An 18,068-nucleotide genomic window follows, 5' to 3' on the forward strand; every position below is an offset into this window, starting at 1 on the left:
GATTTCCATAGTGGCTGCACCAATCTGCAGTCCCACCAACAGTGCACCAGGGTTCCCTTTTCTCCACAGCCTTGCCAGCACTTGTTGTTTGTTGATTTATTGATGATAGCCATTCTGACTGGAGCATAGTTAATTCTTAAACTTTGAAATATAAACCTTTATAGTTGTAAAGAAAAATAATCATTCCTCTAGTGAAGTAATCCTTCAGAAAATATTTGTTTCTATCTTAGTATATGTTTCATAATCATGATACACTTTTTGTCTTATAGCTGGAATTATTTCTCTTCTGGATGAAGAAGAACCACAGCTCAAGGTATGAGTTGAAGAAAAATTAATGGCTTAGCATAAATACTGTGAAGTTCTTTGAATTTAGTGATATCTGTATATCTTCCATCATTTAAAACAGACATCATACTCAGCCTATACCCAGTCATTGAAATCTAGCCCCAGAGGACAGTATTTTGACAACAGCAGTTGGTTTCCCCTGGAGTTTAACAAAGCTAAGGCATATAAACCTCAATATGGCACCTGAACACTCCCCACCCTCAGTTTCTTTATCAGCAGCACAAAAAATTATTTCTTCTGTGTCACATATTTTAAAACTATTTTCATTTGACAAAAATTTTTAATTTATTCAAGTGGCTATAGACACCTGAATTTTATTCAAACTAGCAACTAGATGTCAACCTTGTATATTCAAAGAAGAAAAATGATTATTATGATAAGGAATGATATTATATGGCTAGTCTGATATTTGATGATTGAAAACAGAAAGTTAATGTGTAAACCCAAGAGAAAATATAAGGCAGTTGGTAAATTTTTATATTTGTCATAGATAGATTAAAAGTTTTAGTAAATATCACAAAATTTGGCCATTGGTTTGTTGGAACTTTTTTTAAAGGAAGTGTAATGGTGCATCTGTCTCAAAATTGAATTTTGGTTTTATCTTCTACAGGAATTTGCACTACACAAATTGAATGCAGTTGTCAATGACTTCTGGGCAGAAATTTCTGAGTCTGTAGACAAAATGTAAGAAATTAACTTTATTTCTACAAATTGGAATAAGATAGATCAACTTTATTTGTGGATGTGGGTCTTATAGTTTATAAATTCATTTAGAAATTTGCTGCTACTAAATTGTGGCTTGAATATTTAGATTTGGGGTTTTTCAGGAACACCAGACCACAGTTTGAACTAGGCCTATACTTCCTATTCTTTCAGAGAAGTTTTGTATGAAGATGAAGGTTTCCGGAGTCGGCAGTTTGCAGCCTTAGTGGCATCTAAAGTATTTTATCACCTGGGGGCTTTTGAGGAGTCTCTGAATTATGCACTTGGAGCAGGTGACCTCTTCAATGTCAATGATAACTCTGAATATGTGGAGACTATTATAGGTAATTATTTTCCATCTGCTAAAGCTTTATCTTGTCAGCCTCTTTCTTGCTCTAGTGCAAATAGCACTTTTTTTCCCTGAATTACTTTTTGATGTTGCTAAGTTTCAGTTTAATTGGAAGTTCATAATCTTTCTACAATAATTTTATGTAGGCTGAGTTTTTAGATTTAATTTCCAATTCTGTGCTTTATTATTTTTTGTCATAATGAGCAGTAACATTAATAACAGCAATGATAAAGGTACCTCACAAAACATTTTAAGAACGAATCTAAGAAATTTTTCAGAAACAGCTAACTTGATCAACACAAAGGTAGTTATCTCAGTGATGATGTTTATCTCTAGCCCATTGAGCACAGTTATGTGAAAAAATTAAATTTGATTATTATGAGTAACAGAAATTAAATGATAGCAATTTATAGAGTTGTTTCTAATACAGAAAACCATTATTGAGTATCTTAATTGTGGTAGGCACTGTGCCAGTCATGCTTCATACTACGGTTTATTCCAGAGCTGCTTTGTGAAGAAGGAGCTAGCCCTGTTTTACCAATGAGAAAACTTGGATTTCAGGATTGTAAACACATATGGCTGTTAAGTAGGAGGGTCAGAATTTAAAACCCAGGCGTACTCACTTCAGAATCCATGCTGTTTCTACTAGTAACCATTGTTTTCTCATTTATTTTTGAAGTGAGTTAGTAGCACACAGGCAGGGCTTCTAGTTCACCATTTTATAAGTTGAACCAACTATGTAAGATTTTGTTCCAAGATTTTGTAGCTTTAAAAAGTGTTCGAAAGCTTCTGATAGTAGATGAAAGAAAGGACTGCATACCCTTCAGATATATCTTTATGAAATCAAGCTTTAGATCGTAGTTAGAGAGCCTAAGGGTATGTGTTCTCTGTTAGGAGTATACAGTATGGATATTTTTTTAACTTATCATTAAGAGGAGAGCTACATTATTCACCTGAACGTTTAAAGGAAAAAGTTAGTATTTTCTTTCAGAAATTGAGAAATGCGGCACAAGGTAGTCCAAAGGGGTACTTTCAAATGTCCCTGAAGTTCTAAGTAGAATTCTGTGTTCACATTTTTGCCGCGATGGTGTGAAAAGGTTGCAAGTAACTTTACTGTTTTGGGGGGCTTATTGAACTGGAGTTTCTTTCATCTGAGAATCCTATAGAAAGAACACATGGTTTTAAATAATAGACCATATCTTTTGAAACCAGAACATTTCTCTACATTAAGTTAGGAATGGGGAGTTAAATACACTTTCTTTTCTCTTATTTTGAAGGATTTTTTTTTTTTTTTTTAGCTGAGCCATCCTGCTACCTATTGGCTGCTCAGCTCGGGCTGGACTCGAACTGCTGTTGCTGAGAGCTCAAACCCATGAGCGAGCTCTTAACCAACTGAGCCACTTGGCCGGCCCAGGATTTTTTTTTTTTTATGATTGTTGATAATTCTTTCCAGAAGTGATCTGCAAGTGTTTGCAATGCTATTATTTTACAAATTATGCTTTTAAACAGGGCTGGTGATCTATAAAGGGCTATGAAGTAGTAAATGCTTTCCCTGTCTCTAAACTATTTATCATCTTAGCTTGTAGAAAGTGATTGTTGATCAACAAGCTAGTTCAGTTTGTTTTTCTTTATGTGGAAGTGGGGCTCACCCTTCTAGTTTTATAGGGACTGTTAAAATGGAATTTTTTTCTCTCACATCAGTGAATTTGTGAGAGGATATACAAAATAAAATTTGGTATAGGCTTCTTAGTATCTTAATATCATAAACAGTACATCCAGAAAATTCAAGACTAGTAAATCTTCTCCCAGTTAAGATAAGACTTCTACTGGGAATGAGGCTAATATACAGTTATGACATAAATCTGCTAAGTGAGCACACAAATTTACAACTAAGGTACATTTTTCCTTCTTAGTTATAATTTAAGAAAAACTCCCTAAATTCTGTAATTCTGAGGGCCCTCTAATGGGGTAAGGGTAATGTTTTCTCACGTAACTACATTTGGTTCAGTTCAAAAAGCTTATATGCGGGCCTGGTGAGAATTTTCTGCAACCAGAATTGTTTAAGGTCTACTGTGTAGCTGCCTGAATGGACCCAGAGTGTGGTACATTCCAGTTGATAAAAGTCATCTGCTTCCCCCAAAATATGGACCCGTTTAACATGACCACCTAGTGAGCTAGCAATTCTTTATGGTGGTTCAAATCATTTCCGTTTCCTGGGGCTATAGTTTGCAACTGTTCTTGCAGCCTTTCTTTCAAGGGGAGAGGGACAAGCCAGTGAATTATAGAGAGGATAACTATTGTATATGTCATTCAACTTTGGTGGTTATTTTTCTTCCTTAGGAAAGTGAAGAAGGCTTAGGGAAATTCCCTTTTTTGGTTTTTCCTAAAACGTTAAAGGTGTGATTCCAAAGTAGTGTAAGTTGTAAACAGACTTAACTATTGCATATCCAGTGCACTATTGGTGCCCTTTAGTATGTTGCCCCATCCTCCCCATTCACTGAGAAAGCCAAATTGTACACATACACCATTGCATGAATTTTCAGATTGGGGGTAGGGGGTGGGGTGGGCTGTGAATAGCTTCCACCCACTTCCCATTGAGACAATGACTATTTCAGTTGATGTACTACAGTTGCTGGAAAGGTTTTTGGAAATCTTTGGAATTACCTTTAGAACCCAGGGCACATTTCAGGTCATCTCACCATTATTCTACAGAAATGACTTAGACACAGTCCTTTCTGTCAAGGAGCTAATAGTTTCACTAATGTGGAGAGTATAATTTTTATTGCCCTGTGATAATTGCTACAATAGGTCTTTTTTAATAGCCTCAATAATGGCAAGTGCTTGTTTTTTGAAAGTGAAACAGTAGCTATTTGTAGCCGACTATTGAATAAGCAGCTTAGTCACATTGAATAATATAATTTTGATCAAAATAAAGTAATAAGATAGAAATGTTTTTAATAATATCAGCTTTATTGGAATTAGTGTGTAGCCTTCCAATGTAATTGTTATGAACGGAACTATTAATTTGAATGTTTAACTTCTAGCATTTAACAAATTTGAAATTTTCATGACTGTAAGTGTAGGCATTGTCATTTCAAGTAGTTCAGCCTAATTTACAAGGTAATCAGAGTTATTATTTTATTTTCTCCATAGCAAAATGCATTGATCACTACACCAAACAATGTGTAGAAAATGCAGATTTGCCTGAAGGAGAAAAAAAGCCAATTGACCAGAGACTGGAAGGCATTGTGAATAAAATGTTCCAGCGATGTCTAGATGATCACAAGTATAAGCAGGCTGTCGGCATTGCTCTGGAGACACGAAGACTGGACATCTTTGAAAAGACTGTACTGGAGTCGGTATGTAGATGATGTGGTATTAGAGATTGTTATTGATGGAGAATCAGCAAAGCAAATGATCAGAATTGAGAATCATTGGTAGTGAAAAGAAAATCTAGTTTAGAAATAGTAAGGCACTCTTTTGCCTAATGTTTTATTTTTGTAATTTATATATGAACCTTCATCGAATATCTGCTTTTATTTTACTGCATTTAGTTTTTTGAGGTTTTGCTTGGGGAAGTTGTAGTAATTACCCTGCCTTTTTTAAAGAAGATTGTATTGATAAACTATATTAATGTACTTATTATGGCTAAAACTACAACCTAGATTCCTGGCTTGGGGGTGTTTTGCAATAATTATGACAGTTGTAAGTTGCCAACCAAGGTGGTCAGAAAGGTGCAAGACTGAGTTTAGTGGGCATTGATCTGCATGCCCACTTTGCTGCCTCACCACCTGTCTTTCTCCATGAGTTAGTTCTCTGCACTTCAGCCCTTTTGACTCCTCTCAGCTGCTAGATGTACCCTGCCTTGTTCCCCTTGCCAAAAATACTTTCCGTTTTTCCTTTCCCTGCTTTATTCCTGTTTAAGATTTAGAGTTCAGCTCAACTGTTACATGTTTACAGATCCTTCCTTCAGTCCCCGCCACCCATACCTTCCTCAACCCTTACTGCAAAGACTAGGTCCAATTTTTTTTTTCAATTAAATTTATTTAAGAATAGAATTACCATATGACCTAGTAATTCCTCTCCTGGGTATATACCCCAAAAATCTGAAAATTTTTATCCATAAAAGATATATGTACTCCAATGTTCATTGCAGCTTTATTTATGGTGTCTAAAACATGGAAACAACCAAAGAGTCCTTCGATAGATAATCAGATAAAGAAGATGTGGTATATACATACTCAATGGAATACTGTTCTGCCATAAGAAAGGATGAAGTAGTGCCAATTCTTTTGTTAATCTCTTGGAGCCCTGTTGTTGTTTTTTTTTCCCATAGTGTTACCGCTATAGTAATTAATTAATTGTATTATTAGGTAGTTAACATCTGTCTTTCCCACCAGATTATAGCCTCCATAAAAACAGGTACTTTGTGCCTGGTTCACCACTATGTCCCCAAAGCCTAAGGCAGTGTTTAGTAGCAGTGGTGAGATTTGTTTAAAGTGTAAATGAATGAACCACCCAGTGTGATAGAATGGCCCTATTTTACTCAGCTTCACTTTTGTGTAATTATAGCCTTTCCTTGTCTTCATGCGAATAGAATGAAAATACTTGTTTTCATTCATTCAACAAATATTTTTTGAGTGTGTACTAAGTGCCAAACACTGTTCTAGGTTTTGGAGATACAGTGGCAAACAACTCCATCATAGTCCCTGCCCCAATGGAACAATCCATTGGAGGAATAGGCAGCTAGGCAGATAATTATATAAGGTAAAAGGGTGATAAATGTTAAAAAAATAATAAAGCAGAGTAAGAAATGTATCTTACTTTGCAACCCAGTGTACATAAGCATATAGACATAACTTAAGCTTTATGAAACCATTCCTACTTTTACAACTTACACTGTAACTCTGATATTTTAAAATTGTATTTTATTTTTAAAAAAATGTTAGTCCCAGTAAGTTGATTTCATTATACACTGATGGGGCACAGCTCGCTATTTGAAAAATAATCCTTGTAGTGCTTCAGTATGTTTATGTTGGAGAACTTTAATAGGTTGGTATCTCAAATGCTTAGCATGCTTTGGAGAACCATAACATACAAGTCTGGAGTCAAAATTTCCATCAGCCAGATGTGACAGCACTCAAAACTTAAGTCACTCTCTGACCAGAGAGTATAGGCAGTGAGTCACAAGGAGGCCCACTAGCAAGAACTGGAGGTGGAAGGACTTCAGCAGACACAACTGACGAATATAGCCACTCAATCTATGGACAGTTATTTATGTGTATCTTTTTAGAGTAATTGATAGCATCACTTTGTTCCAGCATGCTATGTTCATATAATGATGATCCTGGATGATCACTCTATATTGTTTACTATTCATTTTTTCATGGAGATAGGGAAATACATAATTTAATTTTTATATCTAAAATGGTTAAAAATTTTAAAGTTTTTATTGTTTAAGGGGTTTAAATCTTTGGCTGTCTAGAATGACTAAAAAACATAGATTACATAATTTGATTTCTAAATAAACATGATATTTCAGTAATCAAATAATGATGTAGTTTTAAATTATTTCTTTCAGAATGATGTCCCAGGAATGCTAGCTTATAGCCTCAAGCTGTGTATGTCTTTAATGCAGAATAAACAGTTTCGGAATAAAGTACTAAGAGTTCTAGTTAAAATCTACATGAACTTGGAGAAACCTGATTTTATCAATGTTTGTCAGGTAATTTCATTCTATTAGTTTATACTGCTGCCTCACTACATTACATCATATTACGTTTTATTGCATTACATCGCTATAATGGTTTCATATATACATCTCAGTTGACCTTCATAACAGCCCTGTGAAGATAAGGTGTGTAGTTTATGTTCTTTTTTTTTTTTTTTTTTTTTTTAAAATTTTTTTTTGGCCCTCATATGTGGGATCCGAACCGGGGCCCTCTGGCATCCCAAGCCAGTTCTTAACCATCGCGCCACTCGGCCGGCCCTTTATGTTCTTTTTTACCTATTAGAAATTGCATCCCACAAAACTAAAAGTATTTTGTTATAATGCATTCTTTCTATGAATTTTTTCATTTTGAAAATAAGCCAAGCATTTAAGGAAATTTTGGAAATGAAGGTTAAAAGAGACAATAAAAGAAGAAGAAAAGAGAAAAACACCACCTATGTTACATTATTCTTCAAAGAACTTCAAGTATAAAAATTCTTTGGTTTCATTACCAAAACACAACCAAAACATTTGGGTATATTTTTTTTTATCACTTTTCATGTATGAATTTGCTTGCACATTTAAAAAAAATTCAGACTGTACAGAAAGTATATAAAATAAAAGGTGTATCTTTTCCTTTCCTTCAGCCTTTTCTCAAAGGTAACATAGATGTTTTTCCATTACTTACTATTAGCACGTGTCCAGCTACCTCATTCTTTTTAGTGGCTACTTTGTATTTTTATTGACTGGAAGTGCACATAGGTTTGTTTTTTAATAATTATACTGTATAAATTGTTGTATTCTGCTTAGAGCATAGCATTTTATCACACATTTTGTTTGTTAAATGTGTTCTCATTATGTTTTCATCCTCTACATTTTTAAAATTTAGATTAATACATCCTTTTTTTAAAACGTGCTTTTTTTTTTTTTAAGATTTTATTGGGGAATTGGGGGAGGGGAAGCAGTGCTGGGGTATCAGGGAAGGGGAACAGACAAGTTGCTGTCCTTTTGTTCTTCAGTCGTTGTGGAGGATGTCACTTCACTGGCCCATGTTAATGCCATCATTGCGCTCTTCCTGGGTGAGGCAGTCACTCGCCGGCCATGGTATGGCAGCTCATGAAAGCGCATGCCAGCTGGCGGCCAGCACCATTGCAGCCTACGCTGTTGCCAGTGACTCATGGCAGCCAGCTTCAGGTTGAGCTGTTGTTCACCATCTTAGCTGTAGAGGGCGCAGCATCACTGGCCCTCATGTGGGATCCGAACCAGGGCCTTGCTGCTCAGAGCTAGCATCCCAAGCCAACTCCCAACGAACACACCACTCAGCCTGCCCTAAAATGCTTTTTAAAGCAAGTTTGAAACAAAAAGCTGGAAGAAAAATATTCACATTTTTATCACCTAAAGTCAACATTTTAGTGTATTTCCTTNCTTAAACAGGAGCTGATTGGAAGTAGCTTATGTAATTAAAGGAGAAGCTGATGAACTATTGGGTTGTTGGAAAAGTCATGACGCATTTTTGCAGCGAAAAAGAGTCATTACTTTTCTGACAATCCAGTAGTTCTCACAAAGGTTAAGGGCCAGGGCAACTCTTGGGGCCTAGGTAACAGGAATAATGGAATTGTCTCTTTAGATCCCTATTGTCAGGATGAGTGAACTTGAAATGTTTTTGGTCCCTGGGTCATCCCACTTAAGAAAGATTAAAATTCCAGAGAAGGAGCATCCGATTGGCCTGTCTTGGGTCATAGGTCTACACTTTGACTAGAGGAAGGTGGGAGCTTCTTAAATGACAGTCGCACCAAGACTAACAAATGGGAGAGGAGCATTCCCCAAGCAAGACTGAGGTGCTATCACCAATAAAAGGATACTGTTCATTCAAAAAATGACATGACCACTAGTGTCCCACTTCAAGTAAAGATCAACTTTTGTTCTTGACCTCATTTTCTCCTGCTTTATTCACAACCATGTTTTATTAGATACCTTTTTCTCCTCTTCAGCCTCCCTCTATGCTTCCTCCTTCCCCTTGGCCCATAAGCATGTTCAAGTCTCACCTATCCTAAAAACAAACTTTCCTTGACACTTGCTTCTTCCTCTTGGTTGTTATTTTCCCCCTCCCCTTCTCATGTAAACTTATTAAAAACAGAGCTGTGGTTTCCACTTTCTTTTCATTTATTCACTTCTCAACTCACTATTTTGCATTAGTAAGCACCATTCTTTTGAAATGGAAATTGCTGAGGTTACCACTGATCTTCTGATGATCAAATCCTGTGATCATTCTCACTAGGCCAACTGCTGTATATGTTTACTATCAAAATATATTTTGAAATTAGTATAAAAGTTTGGATTTTAAGTACTGTGTACCAAATCATTGGATCCCATGCCTTTTTTCTAGATTGTTCGACACGGTGGCAGCCTGGGCCTTGGTTTGGCTGCCATGGGGACCGCACGCCAGGATGTGTATGATTTGCTAAAAACAAACCTTTATCAGGATGATGCTGTGACAGGTAAACAATTCTTTCTAAAGACAACAAATTTTAGGAGTAATTAATATAACCGTAATATTTATTTTCTACCTATATNATCTATAATGAAGGCTTTTTTTCTTATATTTATTTCTTTGTTGAATATAAGTACTTACATTTATCTCTTATTGAACACTTGGTTGCATTTTCATCTTGATCAAGGAAATAAGTAAGTTTTTGTAAAAATAACAATGGGAGAAACTCTTAAATTTGTTGAAAAAGAAAGGGAATTAATATTGCCTGAGCTCCTGTTTTTGTACTAGTCTCTCTCATTGGGAAGGTTAGTGGATATTTTTTTTTCTTCTTTTCTTTAGCTAACTTTTTATTTTAATGTATACATGTAGTATTTGGACAAATAGCACAATCAACGTTAATATAGTTTGTTTATGTGTCTGTTTTCCCACTTAACTACAAACTTGAGAGCAAAGTTTTTTACCTTATTATTGTAGCCTTTGTTGAGGTACTGATCACAATTGTTCATATTAATTTTAATTTTTGAACAGGTAATATATTCATCTGCTTCAAAAAAATGTTTTAATATGAAAAGATATATAGCATGAAAAATCTTCCTCCCTTCCCTGTCTCATTTACCTAGTACTTTTTCCCAAAGTCATTTATTCTTTTTTAAAATTCATATACTATTTTAGTACTGAACATATGTTTGAAGCATATGTAGTAATGCTTCCCAAACCTTTAAGAAAATTTTTACAAATGGCAAAAAGACACAGAATTACATAATTTGCATTTATGACAACTATTTGAAACTAATATTTATAATATAATCTCATTAAAAATAAAATTACTTTGATGACTGCCAAAGGTGCAATTCCAGAAGAGGCGCAGCTTTGCTCCTCAGGTTACACCAACACCTTGGAGACCTTGGGCAAGGTGCTGAAGAGAAACGACAAGTTAAACTTTTCAGAAACCAAAAACTAAAACATCTACTATCTAAATCTACTACTGACCTCAAATTGAGACCACAAATAAAGCTCTATTTGACTTGCCTATTTTTATAAACTAGCTATTTAATCTTTATAAAGAAATAGCCAAGATCCATATTTTAAATACCAGTTCAGTTTATTCATGTTTCACCACAAAACAGGGCCTCTGGTTGCGTTCATGTGCAAGCTTGCATGTGTATGAATACTTTGCCAGTGATAAAAATCTGTATTTGTTTTTGTAGGATGCAGTACGGAATTCTGTATGTCACACAGCAACCGTTATAGCAAACTCTTTTATGCATTGTGGGACTACCAGTGACCAGTTTCTTAGGTAAATATGCTTGAAAATTCCCACTTTGTTAGACATCATCTTTAACAGAGACTCTGTTGACATTGTTCCATAAATGTGGAGAGCTTCCCCTACCTGCCAGTGCTGAAGTTTAAATTTTATTCTTGCTGTTTTATATGTTTTTTGTTGATACACCTACTTGTTTTAAGATAAAATTAATAGTCTTTATTAGTTGGCTCGAGTATCAACTTTTGAATGAAATATATTAAGCTCAGAAATTTAATATAATTTTGCTTTTGTTCAGTGGAATTACATATGCATTAAAAAAAATTCTCAAAATATTAAGAACAACTTAGGCGGTAAAATAGAATCAGCAGTCATTTAAGATCCAGAAAATAAAATGATTTGTAATACTTTGACTTTAGTGTTCTAAAAAGCTTGGAATTTGTTTCAGTCATGTTACTGAATTTTCTTTCTTACAGAGATAACTTGGAATGGTTGGCCAGAGCCACTAACTGGGCAAAATTTACAGCTACAGCCAGTTTGGGTGTAATTCATAAGGTATGTGTGAACAGGCATCTGAGCACAGCAATTTTTCTAAAGTTAAAAAAAAAAAAAGTTTACTATAATTCATTGACAAGTACATTTTGCTAGATCAGTCCTCTTACAGGGAAGGATAAAGTAAGATACGAAAATACATATGTATGTGTTTGTTTNTTTCTTCATGTTCTAACTCTTGACTGTGTAGTAGTCATTCAGTGGATGTACTTTGCCTTACTTAGCCATTTCCCTGTTATTGGGCATTTATTTTGTTGCCATTATTTCCTATTCTTAATTCATAATAACTGATTATGTGTTCATTTTAAAATTATTTGCTGCTGAAGGGAACAATAAAGTTTAAATTTAATTCTTAAAAGAAAAATTGTTAACATTATTGGATAATTTTGTTAAAAAACATGGCAGATAATAAGAATCGTTAGAAAACTGCTTCAAAATGGTCATTTTAATGCCTCTTGTCTGGGCCCAGCACAATACTATGAATGAATGACTCCTACAATTTATGGTAAAGCAGAAATTATAAGTTAGGGAGCACTTCAGTATAAATTAAGGGTAAGATTTAAAGAAGCCAAATTTCATTCACCAACCAGTTGTTGAATACTGCTAGTTGCCACACAGTATTAGGAGCTGTGACTATAATTCGTGTGGCTTTTCTTATGGAAGGCAGATGCCATTTTCAGGAAAACTTTTATCTAATGCCAGGATCAGAAATGGAATCCTAGACTAGAAGGTTAGTCTGCCCAGTTTGCCTGTGCTTCTGTTTTCAGTTTCCCTTGTATGTGATTAAATAATGACTGTCACGCTAAGTATCTTGTAGACAAAGTTTTCAATTGATGTGTAATTGTTCTTTATCTGCATTTCAGTGCTTAATTTTCTTAGATGATCCGCAGGCTGTGAGTGATATCTTAGAAAAACTGGTAAAGGAAGACAACCTCCTGATGGCTTATCAGATTTGTTTTGATTTGTATGAAAGTGCTAGCCAGCAGTTTTTGTCATCTGTAATCCAGAATCTTCGAACTGTTGGCACCCCTATTGCTTCTGTGCCTGGGTCCACCAATACGGGTACCGTTCCAGGATCAGAGAAAGACAGGTATAAGTATCTTTTTCTTCATCAGAAATAATTGAACAATCTTTATTTCATTTTGGGAATAGGTAGAATGTTCATAGTCTGCATATTTTAAGAATAAATTTTGCCATTAGCTTTCATAGATTGTAAAGTCTTATTAAGGATATTGCTGTGTTTTGCACTGGGCTGGGCACATTAAAGAAAACCAAGAAATGGACCTCTCTTCTGGAAAGAAATGGAAGGGATTTTCTGATTGGGAGGGCCTGCCTGACAGCATGTGTGCTACCTACTCAAGTAAAGTAAAAATCTCAAATGGGGTAGATGGGCTAGATTTTAGATACTTGAGTAGATATTTGGAAATAAGAAACATTCTCAGCTTTTGGTGCTTTTATTAGAACTAAATATACATATATCTTAGGCTGATACAGTACTAAATTTTATTCTCCTATATTTTCTTACACATTTAGGTCACTTATTAAAAACATTTAACTTAAGTGTCTTTGTTGTGCCTGCTTAATTTCCTTTTAAAGTTGTCCACATAGCAGTGAGAGTTATCCTTCTGAAACCTAAACACATTTCATATAAAATTCTAAGTCTTGCAAGTGGCCTATAAGGTTGTATACCTGATCTGTCCTCTCTATACCCCTCACCTCATTTCTTGCTACTTTATTCTTTACTCACCACCTTCAGATCTCACTGACCTTCTTACTGGTCTTCAAAAACACTGAAAATTTTCCTGTCTCAGTAAGGTTTTCTTGAATTTTAGTTTTTGGTATTTTTCTTCCCTTACTTTACTTTTCTTCTTTGATGTCACTTGCTTCATGTAAGTTATATTTTCTTTGCCCATCTTCCGTATTTGTCACTTTCTTCTGTAGCCTTTTCAGCTCTTTAATTCTTTTTCTATTAATTGAATAATAATTTAAATATAGTAAAATGCATATATCTTAATTATTCAGTTCAGGGAATTCTGGCAATGTAAACACTTATGTAACTATCAACTCTGTTATCATCCCAGAAACTTCCCTTGTGTCCTTTGAGATCAACCCCCTGCCCCCAGGGCAACCACTTTTTTTATTTCTCACCATAGATTAGTTTTGCCAGTTCTTGAACTTTATGAAAATGAGATCATATGACATGTATTCTTTGTTCCTGCTTTTTTCACTCGACATGTCTCTGATACACATCTGTGGTTTTAGGTGAATCAATAACTGATTTTTATTGCTGAGTAGCATTTCATTGTATGAAGATACCACAGTTTGTTTATTCATTCTTATACTGATGGACATTTGGGTTGTTCTGGTTATTGGTTGTTAAGAACAGGCTGCTATGAACATTCTTGTATAAGTCTTTTTGTGGACAGATGTTTTCATTTTTCTGGGGTCAATACCTAGGATTGGAATAACTGGATCACAGGGCATATGTTTAACTTGGTAAGAATCTGCCAAACTGTTTTCCAACATGGTTGCCCAGTTTACCCTCCCACCTGCAATGTATGAGCATTCCAATTGTTCTACATCTTTGCAACATTAGATGTTATCAGCCTTTTTAATATTACTTATTCCAGAGGTATAAAGTAGTGTTTTGTTGTGATTTTAATACAGTCGTTTGTGAGATATGAAATTTTCTCCCTATCTGGCTTATCTTTTCATTTTATTAGTGGTATCTTGATAAACAGAAGTTTTTATTTTTGATCATCCAGTTTTCCATTTGGGGATCCCATCTAAGAAATTCTTTGTCAGCCTCATGGTTGCAAAGATATTCTGCTATGCTTTCTTTTAGAAACTCTGTAGTTTTAGGTTTTATGTTTATGCGTATGGTAGAGCTCAGCTGAACTCTTTGTATATGGTATGAGGTAGAGTGAAGTTTGAATACAGAGGGTGCCAAAAAAATGTATATACATTTTAAGAAAGGAAAAAATGATTAAAATTGTAATAATATATACCGATAACAAAAGATTAATACAAGTCACATTTGACTTCTGTAATTACAAGAGGTGCTCAAAGTGGTTACCATCAGCGCCCAGACACTTCTGATTACGTCGAACTACTGCTTGAGCAACGTTGACCAAAGTGTTCACTTGTAGACATCTCTGCCACACCCCCCCACCCCACCCCCGTATATGGATATCTAGTTGTTCCATCACCGTTGGTTTAAAACTATCCTTTCCCTGTTGAATTGCTTTGGAGGCTTTGACAAAAATCATTTTATTGTGTATATGTGTTAATTTCTCTATTTTCCATTATCTATTTGTCTTTCCTTATACCAATACCACAGTATCTTTGTTACTAAAGCTTATGTTAAGTCTTGAAATTAAGTAGTGGAAGACCTATAGTTATGACTTTTTCCCCCCAAGGTTGTTTTAGCTATTGTTAGTCTTTTGCATTTCTGTAATAAATCGGCAGAGATTCAGATTGGGATTGTGTTGAATCTCTTCAATGTAGAACAAACTGAAACCCCAACTATATTGGGTCTTTTAATCCATAAACATGGTATTATTCTTCATTGATTTAGGTTTTCTTTAGTTTTTCTCAGCATTGTTTTGTAGATTTCAGTTCAGAAATTTTGGTAATATTTCTTTATATTTATTCCTGAGTATATTGTGTTTTTTGATGCTGTTATAAGTGGTATGTTTAAATTTCAACTTCCAGTTGTTTGTTGTTAATATATAGAAATACAGTTGATTTTTGTATATTAGTGTTGAATCCCACAGCCTTGCTTAAATCATTTAGTAGGTCTAGTAAAAAAAATGTTCTAGATCTTTCTATAGAATTTTTACGTAGGAATCATGTCATCTGTAACTAGAAACAATTTTACTTCTTCCTTTATAACTTTCATACATTTTCTGCTTGTTTTCTGCATTGGCTAGAATTCCCATATATTATTGGATAGACATGATGAGCGTGAACATCTTTATTTTGTTATGATCTTAGGGGGATAGCATTTAGTTTTTCTTTTTAATTTAAATTTTTTTCTTTTCCTTTTCTTGTGTTTATTTGCTCTTGTGTTTCTTCCAAGTTAATCATATTTCTGAAATGATTATTTTTCCTCTTTCATTTCTAATTTTTCCCCTAGTTCTGTTTCATTTCTGAGTTTTTCTAATTCTGATATGTAATATTCTTTTATACCTTGTATAATTTTCTTAATGTCTTCTACCTCTTGAAAGTTTTTTTTTACTTGTAATATTGTACGGGATTTTACTTTGATCCTTTTCTGTGACTTATCTTGACTGCAATTAGTTTTTCTAAATTTTTACAGAAGAGACTTATTTAGGATAGTTTTTCTAATTTCACTGCTCTTTAGAACTTCCTCTTATTTGTGTTTGTGGACTAGTAAACAAACTGGTGTCTTATGTTCTGAGAGCTCCTGGCTCTGTTTCCTTTCCCACTTTTATTTGCGCCTTCTTTTTTCCTTGTTTTTTCCTTCTTAATTTGAATTCTATGCTCAGCATTTTCTCCTCAGTTTAGTGCTTTGACCAAGAAAGGAGTGTTGGCTGGTTAGTTTTAAGAGTTGTTGGGGCCCCAATTGTTTCACTTCAAATTGGTCTTGTAGCTGTTTGTGTATCTCCACCTGACTGTTCGGAGAATTTGGGGGATACTTTGTCACCTGGTTTTGTTGTATTTGTTATTTATGTATTTTGCCAACCTAGTTAGTTACTTTGTGTGTTTTTATGAATTTATTTGGAGGAAATTCAGTAACTGGGCTGCCTCCATCTTAATTAGAATGCTTTCTGTTTCTTAAAAGCAATACTTACGAAGTAATTGAACATTTTTTCCTTGTAAAATATTTAATTTGGATATGGTTCAGATCTGCAGTTTGATAGCAAATCACCCACACATACTATTCAGAAAAGATTTATCAGATTAATAACTGTTGGTTCTCTTAATTTTAGCGACTCCATGGAAACAGAAGAAAAGACAGGTAGTGTGCTTGTAGGAAAGACACCAGAAGCGGTAAGTTGAGGTTTTGATGGTGAGGTTGCCATTTAACATATTCCCATCGTATATTGTAAATTACTTTAGTGTTACAGACTTGTTTTTATGGAGGTTTATTATCAGATTTGATACCAAAGTCATTTTATAAAAATGGATTTTCTGTAAAAAGTACAGCTTTAAAGACTGATCCTAGAAAGCACTTAACTTAGAAGAAATGAAATCCTTAGATCTTTACCAAAGAATGAACTCTGTCCTGAATAACTCTGAATTACCTGTCACAGGGAGAGAAGAAAGTATGGCCTCTGTATAAATGGCAACTTATAGAGGGGGGCATTTTAGTTGTCTTTTAATATTCATAGTGTGTGGAAGAGTTGGGTATTAGAGCAGTGCTCTGTTAGACATAAATGTTTCCTCCATCAGGACTTTCGGTTTCTGATGCTCAGGTATATACTTCAACTATTCTTCACTTGGATGCATAGTTCTGTTGATGGCTTGGTAGTCATGAGGCCATATATATGTGTTGAATAAAGATGCTTTTGATTTTCTGTTTGAATTAGGGAGTTCCTCACCTAAAATATAAGTTGGCTCTGTAGAAAATAGTTTTCCTTGCATATCATCAGTAATTAGTTATTCTTTTACAGCTTGGGTTTTTGTTATTTTTTTAATATTAAAATATATTACATTGGAATCTAGTTCAGAATGAATCACGTTCTTTCATCAGGTTGGTATCATCTCTCAGTGGCATCAAATAAATAAATAATTCTTTCTCTCACATTATACATGAGTTTTCTAGATCCTACTGTGAAAATATGAGCGTGGTTGTGTGTATAGACTGTGAGTTTCACTGGTTTAGGGCTGTTAAAATAAAGTTGGCTTAGTAGATTCCAGTAATATATGAATTTTTTTTCTGTGTTCATTTGGTAGAGCCCAGAGCCCAAGGACCAGACTTTGAAAATGATTAAAATTTTAAGTGGTGAAATGGCTATTGAGTTACATCTGCAGTTTTTAATACGAAACAATAACACAGATCTCATGATTCTAAAAAACACAAAGGTAGGAAATTCATCTATAATGAAGGCTTTTTTTCTTATATTTATTTCTTTGTTGAATATAAGTACTTACATTTATCTCTTATTGAACACTTGGTTGCATTTTCATCTTGATCAAGGAAATAAGTAAGTTTTTGTAAAAATAACAATGGGAGAAACTCTTAAATTTGTTGAAAAAGAAAGGGAATTAATATTGCCTGAGCTCCTGTTTTTGTACTAGTCTCTCTCATTGGGAAGGTTAGTGGATATTTTTTTTTCTTCTTTTCTTTAGCTAACTTTTTATTTTAATGTATACATGTAGTATTTGGACAAATAGCACAATCAACGTTAATATAGTTTGTTTATGTGTCTGTTTTCCCACTTAACTACAAACTTGAGAGCAAAGTTTTTTACCTTATTATTGTAGCCTTTGTTGAGGTACTGATCACAATTGTTCATATTAATTTTAATTTTTGAACAGGTAATATATTCATCTGCTTCAAAAAAATGTTTTAATATGAAAAGATATATAGCATGAAAAATCTTCCTCCCTTCCCTGTCTCATTTACCTAGTACTTTTTCCCAAAGTCATTTATTCTTTTTTAAAATTCATATACTATTTTAGTACTGAA

The 18,068-nt window shown here is 34.3% G+C and overlaps 1 protein-coding gene across 1 annotated transcript in view; it reads left to right on the forward strand.

Annotated features, from left to right (window-relative positions):
• PSMD1 (proteasome 26S subunit, non-ATPase 1) overlaps window positions 1-18,068 on the forward strand; it is a 118,342-nt gene that overhangs the window by 13,753 nt on the left and 86,521 nt on the right. Inside the window, exons 2-10 of the mRNA XM_019628216.1 lie at window positions 270-313; window positions 956-1,029; window positions 1,222-1,391; window positions 4,550-4,755; window positions 6,978-7,121; window positions 12,274-12,500; window positions 16,366-16,426; window positions 17,333-17,461; window positions 17,577-17,583. Of these exons, the coding sequence (XP_019483761.1) occupies window positions 270-313; window positions 956-1,029; window positions 1,222-1,391; window positions 4,550-4,755; window positions 6,978-7,121; window positions 12,274-12,500; window positions 16,366-16,426; window positions 17,333-17,461; window positions 17,577-17,583 (1,062 nt within the window). The remainder of the gene's footprint in view (window positions 1-269; window positions 314-955; window positions 1,030-1,221; window positions 1,392-4,549; window positions 4,756-6,977; window positions 7,122-12,273; window positions 12,501-16,365; window positions 16,427-17,332; window positions 17,462-17,576; window positions 17,584-18,068) is intronic.

This window comes from Hipposideros armiger, unplaced genomic scaffold, assembly GCF_001890085.2.
Source record: "Hipposideros armiger isolate ML-2016 unplaced genomic scaffold, ASM189008v1 scaffold_17, whole genome shotgun sequence".
NCBI classification, from domain to species: Eukaryota; Metazoa; Chordata; class Mammalia; order Chiroptera; family Hipposideridae; genus Hipposideros; species Hipposideros armiger.